Source organism: Schistocerca piceifrons, chromosome 1 (genome assembly GCF_021461385.2).
Source record: "Schistocerca piceifrons isolate TAMUIC-IGC-003096 chromosome 1, iqSchPice1.1, whole genome shotgun sequence".
Lineage (NCBI taxonomy): Eukaryota > Metazoa > Arthropoda > Insecta > Orthoptera > Acrididae > Schistocerca > Schistocerca piceifrons.
This window is the reverse complement of record NC_060138.1, coordinates 638,712,927-638,723,169: the sequence shown is the minus strand read 5'-3', so window position 1 is coordinate 638,723,169 and position 10,243 is coordinate 638,712,927. Positions and strand designations below refer to the sequence as shown.

General features: G+C 33.8%; 1 protein-coding gene across 1 annotated transcript in view; it reads right to left on the bottom strand.

Moving 5' to 3' along the window:
* Positions 1-3,352: 3,352 nt before the first annotated feature.
* Positions 3,353-10,243, bottom strand: part of LOC124759253 (phosphatase and actin regulator 2-like) — a gene marked incomplete at its 5' end in the record, with an annotated part of 49,286 nt that continues 42,395 nt past the window's right edge. Inside the window, one exon of the mRNA XM_047249090.1 lies at positions 3,353-9,427. Coding sequence (XP_047105046.1) covers positions 9,412-9,427 — 16 coding nt within the window. The remainder of the gene's footprint in view (positions 9,428-10,243) is intronic.

Here is a 10,243-nt window from a genome sequence, read left to right as displayed (position 1 = left end):
AGTTGCATTTGCATGAGACTTTTGTTGTTTTTGTTGTTGTGTGTGTGTGTGTGTGTGTGTGTGTGTGTGTGTGTGTGTGTGTGTGTGTGTGTAAGTCTAATTCTGAAGAAGGCCTGTTGCGCCTATCTGTGACTCAACATCTCACCACAACATAACTCAGCCCAAGGCAGCAACCAAAGTACAAGCACATGGCTGACCTGGTAGCCAGATAACTGATGTTGAAGCAGCATTCTACAACGTCAGTATCAAGCATGTCTGCAGCAGTCAAATGGTTAAGACTGTGTCCAAATTCTTGTCTGCATTCCAAACTATAATTACATGTCATCTTCACTAAGCCCTTTTTCTCAAAGAGCCTAAAACACAGGTGACATTTCTGAACCTGCACAACATTTTAAAGATGTGGTTAGTTCGCAGTCATTACCTAAAGCGTTATGTACTAGTTCTGAAGAACTAAAGCTGTTGGAAACATCTTGAATCCAGTTATAATACTTGCAAGACATAGTTGTTTTGACTGATTTAGTGAACTTGATTCCAGTTAAGTCTTCCAGTCTAACCCTGATATTAGTGCTGTGAACAGTGAACGGCACTTAACAAATACGTGAACTCTTCCCATGAAAATGCCAAATCAGCCCCCAGTTTCAAGATTAACTACTCTTTTTCAAGCCTTGTGTAGTGGTAGTGATAATCACTGCACAGAAAAAGGCCAGCATTAACTTAGAGTAAGTTGTAGCCCTATTTCCAGCATTAAAAACAAATTCTTCATCTTTATTTCAGTTTCTGGTGATTCTGTTGTAGTTTCCATATTTGTTCAGTTCTATGGTAGAAATAAGTCTCTCTTATTTTGAAGGGAAATCAAAACCAAGATAAACACAAATAATTTCTTTTGCCTATAGAAAAAAAAACATAAATAACAAAATTTTTCAGTCAATTTGAAAGATAACATCTCTGAAAAGACAGTCATTACTGACTTGACACACTTTTCAAGGCCATGCAAGAGTTATTAAAAGCATGTAAATTGATAGGGATGGATCAGTAGTAAGCTCTGGACACATTTTCTATATTCATTGAAAATTTAAGGTAGTGTGCATAGATTTTAGTTCTTAATGTGGCCCTCTGAAAACAACAGCAAGTACAATCATATGATATTAAATCTTGGGGCTCAACTGGTGTTAGCACACAGACACATCATGTGATTCGGGAACATCTCAGACACTAGTAAGAGTAAGCAATAATGAGAGGTAGTTGCCATCCTGTTCTGCTAAGCCTCATATCATTTTCAATTTCATCTGGTACTGATTGCAAAAATTTCTTTACCATGTCACAAGATCTAAGGTTACAGTTGCATTCAATGTCATACCTTCTATCTCCCTTCAACAACATGTACCGAAACAAATCTGGCTACAGTGTACTATTCAGATGCAAGGACCACTGCAACTGCTGCTTCAGAAGAAAGATACAATCTTTTTGTATGCATGCATCCTATAACCTAGTACAGCTTTCTTCTCACACTTTCAGTGGCAATGTTATGTTTCCTAGCACAAGCCTAGAGATAGATCAGCTGAAGGTCACTCTCTACAAAAAAATCATACATTAATTTGTTCTGGGCCTGACAAAGTGCCATCTATTTTAATGTTAACACAGTAGCTCTTATATGTGAAGATCATAGGATTCAGTTTCAATTAGAAGTGAAAGCACAGAAGGATATTTTCATCAGGATCATAGACTTGCTGCTATTCAAAATTAATTCAACAATAAAACTAAAGCATTTGCAAATGAAAATGTTACAATTAAACAATAAGGAAGATTCTGCCATTGTACCTTATGCACAGCCCGACTAATGTGATCCCTCAAAATGTGAAAATCATTTTTACAAGTCCCACATCTATTGAACCATTGCTACATAATTGTATGAATAACACTGTTCCAGGTTCAGTACTAATCGAATTAAAGTTCAAAAATAGTCTTTTTATCAAGAGAGGGTTATAACTATTTCCAATTTTCTGAATGTACCATATTTCAGTAACAATTTTCATATTTCTAGAATTTTACTCAGTAATCTTACTACAATTTGAAAACGTAAAATTCCTCCAGAATACACCATTAACTGACATGAATGTACCACTTGGTAATGAGGACATCAACATGTACAAAAACTGTCATACTACTACATCCACACTTTTGGCACAATGTGGCACCCAGTTGTGTGACACTGTACCAAATTACAGTCCTGCTGTATCATTTTGGTGTCATGATGTATGCAAAAATCGTACTACTTGTGAAGAACAAGACAGCAAATTAGTGGTAAAGTACTGTACACTGTTGGAGATTGCACTGAGTATGCATAACTATTGGCATATGCATTCAGTAAAACAATGTCAAGGTGTGATTTGATGGAATAAGACATTTTTGATGTCCCCTTCCAAAAAGGCCAGTCAGATTATGGTGCTGAAAATACTGATCTCGCGTCATTATGGCAAAGATTCCTCCATAGCAGTGGAAATTTTTGAGGTGTGCAACATCAGGTACCCGATACTGCCACCCAGCAAACAACAGAGTAATGCCTTTACCAGGAGACAGGAAACTCATGCATCACATACTAGAGGTAAGAAAAATAGATTAGTAGTGTGAATTTGACACTACATCACTGTAAAATAATTGAAGGTAAAAGATGTGGCAAAATCTGTAGCATACTGTGAATGGTTTCAGTCATTCATTGTCAATAGAGAGAGGATTTTTAACATGACATGGCCCATGGACAATCTGGTGTCTCATTTATAATGCTACTTCATTTCCCACATTGCATGCATGGCCAAAGCAGGGCAGAGGTACCAGATTTTTTATTTAATTGCTAAGATGTATTGAGTTTTGATCAAATGCTCCATGTATACAACAAAACTAACCCAGTAATGAATCATTTGTTTGATTTAAATTGTGTCACCGTTAAAACAGGAATATTCCATAAGGTCTTGTCAAATCTTCAGTCAAAGCCCTCCGTACAGTATGTATGTCCAATCCTAAAAATATTTAACATATTGACTGAGACAGTATAATATCTGCCATCCTGCACATTGGCTTGGTCTGTGAACTGCTGTGGAGATGAAATGGAACAATGTACAGACCCGAAGAATAATGCATAGTTCTGTCTCCATTAAAATGTGTTCCAGTGTAGGTAAGACAATTAATTTGTGTCCATGTCCAAGATATCATCAGTCCTTTTGTTTCCATACAAAACAAATGTTGTCCACCAATGTGCTCATTGTGGGTAGTTTTGTTAGACATAAGCACAATATATTACCCTTGAAATATCAGAAATAAAAACTGATGCATTATATTCACCTTACATTACTTCTAATTCTTTCAAAAATCAATATTTTATTTCCAATTGTACTTGCACCAAAATTGCTACATTAGAATCAGCATTCAGGGAAGTGTTAAATTTAGGGCAGCTAGAGGTGGAACTTTCATCATATTGAGAGTATTAGAATTGCCTCTCTTATGTTACTGACATTCATTCAGGTACTCTGAGAGAATGAGGTATTGTAGGCTGACCCAATGTGTTGTCATAATACAAAGTTCAGTTAAACTATTTAGTCTATCATTTGAGATTGTCATACAGCAAGAGATCAAAATTTTGAGAATCATTATAGAGCATCTGCAGAATGAGCTCCACTAACAGCGCAGAAACAATTCATACAGTAGAATATCTCACACCACTTGTAAAGAAAATCAGAAGAGGAGGAAGGGGAGGTATATGGGGTCAGGAGAAGTAAAACTGGAGGAGGACCACACAAATCAACATGAACAAAAGCTTTTACACTGGAATGATTTTACATAATATACTGATGCATAAAACTGGACAACTCATTTTCACTCCACATACTTACAATTAGTTTACAGCACAGTCACACTCAACAATTGATGCAAAAAAAGGTTTCAAACACTTTACAGTCATCAGCCCGTCAACTACAAATAACATTTCATATTATTTATGGCAGGACTTTAGAGAATCTATTGTTATTAAACAAACTGCTAACACAAAGGTACAGATGTGTTGTTATTAATTCCATGTTTGTAGTGGCAACTACTATAAATATATAGATCAAATGTCCATACCCACCCAAAACTTATACAGTTTGCATTTTTACGTCTGAATCTTATACTTCTAGAAGTAGAGCATTGCTACTCACGAATTAAAGATTAAACTAAGAATGTAATCTTCTCTTCTCGACCCTTATTAAGAATGCTATTGTTTGTGTATTTTCCTTTCTGTTGTTTAAATTAAAAAGTAATCTGTCTCTAGTTCTAAAAGTTTGAGATTCAGTTTTATCTTTTATGCGATGCTGTCAAATTTGAGTCTAGGTATTTGAGTTTTCTTTAGTACAATTATTTGATTGCTTGCATAACACCTTTGACTCATGGAGTTCCCACTTGGATCAATCAAAACAGGAAAAATTAATATTCTTTGCAGTAGCACAGACCAATAAATTTACAATAATCACATCTCATAGGCTAGCAGTTATTTCACATCAGTACCTCTGTGATGTTAATCCATACAGTAGTCAGCTAGAGTATAAAACAAATTTGGAAAAATTATGTTTTTATTTTCTTAATGGGTTTAATCACAGCGGCTGCAGAAGATGCACAACACAATTGTCAAAGCAGTGCAAATGATATTTGCACGGAAGACACTTTTAAGAAAAGTTAAATAATGAAACATGCACAGTTATGAGAGCAGTCCTTCATTGAACTGCACATGTTCAGCAGGCTGCCACATGCCTATCCTTTTTTTTAAAAAAAAAAAAAAAAAAAGAAAAAGAAAAAAGGAAAATAAAAAGAAAAAAAATTTGGTCACAGTTATGATTTGCCCATGATACAAATAAAATGACTATGATACAGAATTACATTGTGAATGCATAAAATTTGATACACTTGAGGTTTTTACTATTTAATGGCCAAATTTTGATGGCCCCTATTTAGAACAAAATAAGTTCATCATCACAATTTACATTTAAACACTCTTAATAAAATTTTTAAGAGTTGTCAAAATTGTAAATATTGATACAAAAAAGTGATAGCCTTACAACTAAGATAAGCTTTGTCATTTGCTACATGTGATAGTTTTTGTATATTTTATGTATAATTTCTACTTACAGAAATATTTTTATATTCAAATCATTCAGCTAACAAAATATATTTGTGAAAAACAGAGAGAGTGTATTCATACACAACCTTCATGAGTGAAGTGTAGTGATTAATTCCAAGACAGTCAGTTATTACATCACATTTCTTCAAAGTTTAGCTCTCACTATATTAGTTTCAATTCTTGTTTGTAGACTTCCTTACCCTTTGACATTTCACAACAAATACATTGCAGAAATTGTCTCTGTAGACATGATGTGACACATATGTAATAAGTTCTTAAAAATTAATGTGATGTGTGAGATACAGAAATTTCGCCATTAAAGAGATTTACATTCATTGATGCAATAATAAGATGCATGAAACAAAAAGGCATTAAATAATTTTTGTAGTGTATAACATGTAATTAAAAGTCTCGTTATTCTGATACTTGGTAGAAATATAACTACTGTACCTATTGTGGGAGACTGCACAATTCGCTGTTTGAGATGGGATAGTAGGGAGGACTGGTATGCAGTGGGATTAACAGCTCTTGTGCCCTAACATAACAAAAGTTAATTAATGAAAGATGAGTGATGCTAATAAAAAATACCATTTTTTTTTGTTATCTGACCCTCCACAAACGGAATGTTCTACTATAGTAAAAGATAGACAGAAACAAAGAGTGGCCAGCTCTCAATCCACAATGACAATTTTTGTGTATAATCAAACACAAGCAAATATAAATTTCCTACCTAAATGTAAAAGTATTTGATGGAAGATTGAATAATTCCATACCTGGAAGGGGAGGACTGTCAATGAAACTGTTTTTTAAATCCTTGATTCTAGTTTTTTAAAAGTTTCTAGCAAATAATGATAAAAATGAAGTAACAACAAAGATACTGCAATAAATCGATCAACTTCTGAGCTTCACACAGTTATAAAATGTCAGATATATACAATAAAGAAACAACTCCTCCTGTGATAAAGTAAGGGGTAAGCTGTGCTTTCACTGAAGATCAGTACAAAAATATCAAACATAAATTAGGTTCAAAGATAAATTCCTAGCAAAATATATTTCATGGAATATCCTGAAAATCTAATCTCACATAAAATACTTAAAAAGATTTCTGCTACATCATCTATAGATCACTTTGGGTCAAAACATGATACAGGTAATGCAAAAAAAATCATTTGAAATGCCTTATTTTCAAACAGTTTTTGCAGAAAAACTGGTTCATGCAGCTTCTTTCCGTATACCATATAAAGGTGTAATTGACATACATGCCTATTGGATAACTGGTTCACACTATGCAACTTTACTCACCAAGTAAAACTCTCTCTCTCTCTCTCTCTCTCTCTCTCTCTCTCTCTCTCTCTCTCACACACACACACACACACACACACACACACACACACACACTCTTTCTTCTGTTTTTCAAAAACATCTGCTGCATGTATTACATTGCACATCAATTTCATGTGTGTGCAGTGAAGAATTATTTGTCAGTAACGAACATTAAGAAAATTTTATCACAGAGAATGCCATCCCAAACACACATCTGGGTCAATATATCTCTTGACAAATACTATCCAGTTTCAACTAGGAAAAGATATCCAAAAACAGGTCACATCAGATATTTCCCAAATAAGGACAATAAAGCACTAATGTTCATATCTGTATGAATAACATTACACAAAAAATGAGCAACGGTCTCAAGACATTCATCACTATGCTATTGTTTATGGTATGCATAAATATCATGAGTAATAATTTGGCAAACATTATGTTCATTGAACATAATGTGCACAGACTGGTAATATTTAAATTGCATTATCAATAACAATCAGTTTATCTTACTGAATAAAGACATTATATGAAGCTTTTTGAAGACTCTTCACTTCTACCCAACTGCATCAAAAGAAAGTTGTGAATATCAACTCGTCAAAAAAATTTGGAAAATGTAACAAAACCACAACGGATCTGAGCTCTTCTTTAACAATGGATGGTGAGGTGGCATCAGGAAAACACAAGTTCAGCCTATCTGATCCATTGGAAAAAACGAGGAAAGTGTAATAAATTAAGGACAATAATGAAGATGCATGGAAGCTCATCAAACCATGCCCTATTTCTTAGTTAATATTGGGTTTTGTTATAAGTAAGACAATGAAAAAATTATATATATCAAACAAATATGTAATGTAAAATATTATCCTGCATTATTTAACCTCTCTGTTCCAGGGATCTTTTTCCCCCCTTTATCCACTGGTATGCACATAAAGTAAAAGTTATGTAGACATCATTTTCCAAATTAAAAAGTGGCATCTCAGTGTCTGTAATGCATCTAATTTGCCAACATTCCCCTTCCTAGCAATGGAACTAAACAGATGATAGCTATTTTATCATTGAAACTAACTAAGCAAACTCACATTATCACTGGCCTTCTTTGTTTGCATTATTATTTAACTCTTTTCATATATATGCCATTTGGTTTTTCAGCTACTTGTCAATTTTCTCCCTTATCTTCCCTTCTTTCTCCCAATTCTCCTTCCCTTAAATTTGTCTGTTGTTGTTTGTCTTTCATTTCATTCATGAAATTATTACTTTGATTCTGTTAAGCTACTTTACATACAGTGAAGTTCTTAATTGTTTCACAAAGGGATCGCTGAAATTCACATTCACATTGACATTCTTGTAATTATTACTAGCAAGCAGTGCTCTAGTATATGACACTTGTAAAACGTCTAACTTTCTCAGCTGTATAGACTTAAACACACCTATCAAGATGGCAGTTTTGATCAGTTTTCCACCGAAATATCTCTCTGTCCTCAGACTCAATAGTTTCTTTCTAACATGTTCTGTTTACTTCATCTACACTTCCCATATTTTATATCTGAAAAGGTAGTTCTTTTTGTTGCTGGTACAACATTGGTTACCATCATTATTCTGGTTTCAAACCAAGTGAGTAATTTCCCCCTTTTTCCATTTTTTGTTGTTTAATATTAACTTCTGTTTTTCTTATTTGTAGTTGTTAACTGCTAATAAAACAAAAGCTGTCAGGATGTACAGTTGCAATGTCACTGGTAAGAATGAAAAATCATATCATGGTTATAGTAGCCATATTCAAAGGGATAATGGTTAACTCCTGGTAACATACATTGAGTGAGATCATTATAAATTTTCATAATTTTTCAGCAGTTCTGATTCTGAAAAACTACTTAATGCAGATTTTCTTATGTTTAGGGCAATATGTCGAGTAATAAATCACAAAATAAAAGAATAACTATTAGGAGGATTTACTGACTTCATAATGAATATTGATGTACACTACTGAAGAACTGTATCAAAAAATCACTTGAAAGATAAATCAAGTGTTACTACTTCAGTTTCTAGCAGTAATATTGCAACAATACACTCAAATACACCTCTCTCACAAATTGTTTAAAAACATAGATTGAATTTTATTTTTAATTACAGGGCAATGGTGCAACCAGCCAGACACTGATATTTTTTCTGGGAATATCCTACATGCACAATGTTCATCAGGAAATATATAGTTTTATTTAATAACAAGACTAAGTGCATTCACATATCATTTAATAACTCAATATATAAAGAAAACTGGAATAATAAAAAATAATTTGTTCATGTCCCGAGAAAGTTGGTAGCGACATAAAACTTTCATAATGATTTCTCTAATACTCTGAGAAACCACAGGGTTAAGACTTGATCATTGTTATCTACAAAAACAGTAATAAATACAGTTGCCATTTTAGACAGGCTTAATAGAAACAATCAATTTTCTAAGGCAATTATCTCATGTACTACATTCAGCATAACTGCAGCCATGAACACCCACAGCTACACAACCAGGCAAAACAAAACTGCAGACTCATCTCCACTTCTGAAATTTACTCATCTATGAAGATTTGGTGGGTAACCATTACTTTCTTTCCCTTAAAGAGTTGTGCCAAAAAATGCACTACTGAGTCCAGAAGCCATCCCTACGAGAAATGGCTGCAAAGGTAATTTTACATTATTTACAGACGAGATATTAAAATTTGTTTCTTACACACAAATTTGCTCTAATAATATGAAATTAATCAATATGTAACAGATGTGATTCATTTTCATATGAAAAAAGGATCACTTCTGGCCAGGATGAGAGTGTAAAAGTCAGTCAGCTTGGACGTAACACTATATTGCAGCATCACTATCACAAGTACACTCTTCATGAGCGGCCCCTGAATGACACTGGCCCAGTGGATTTCCTTGCCTATACGTTGCTGTCGTCATGGCCTATGGAACCTGAAATAAAAACAGTAAATCCAATTATACATTTCAAGATCCAAGCACTCTCTCAAATAAACAGTGTAAACTAGAAAAAAAGTACGTAGAGGACCATACTCATCAAGTACACAGCAACACACTTTACAGATTAAAGAATTCATGTCTTTGAAACAAATGGTCTTTTCTCATTGAGTTAAAAGGAGAGAAATGAAAGGAAAGTATATGAGTAAAAGGGGTCTTGTAACATGAAACTACCATGTCAGTGAGGCTGGCATCACGAATGAACAACTAAATATAAAATGTAGATGAGCATACTTTTTCAATTTTTTTATCCACAAAAATCTGTGAATGGAGCATAAAGGCAGTTGAACAATATTAGTATTAGACAACTTTCCCTATACAATATGTGTTGTTAATAGAGTTTAAGAACTGATTTGCTTATATATTGCAGGCTGTTCCACAAAACTTAATTTCAATCAATTTAATATTTCAATTATGTGACATTATAGAAAAATAATTTCTTCTACAGATATTCATAGTTCCAAAATTATTAACCATGAAAGAGAGAAAATTCATTTGCTTCCATATAACTACCTGTGGCACGGACTGCTATTTCATGACCTGGCAATTATTTATGAAGTTCATGTGTGCTATCTGTCTGCAAACCACATAATCTCTGCTCCATGTGTTATAGTGTTTTAACAGTTTGTTTATCATCTTTTCTGAACTGCAGATTGAGGACCGGCCAGGCATCTGCCTAAACATGTCTTAGAAACTACCTAAAAATCACACTTGAGCTGGATGGTGTACCAGGCAAATGCTCAGAATGAGATT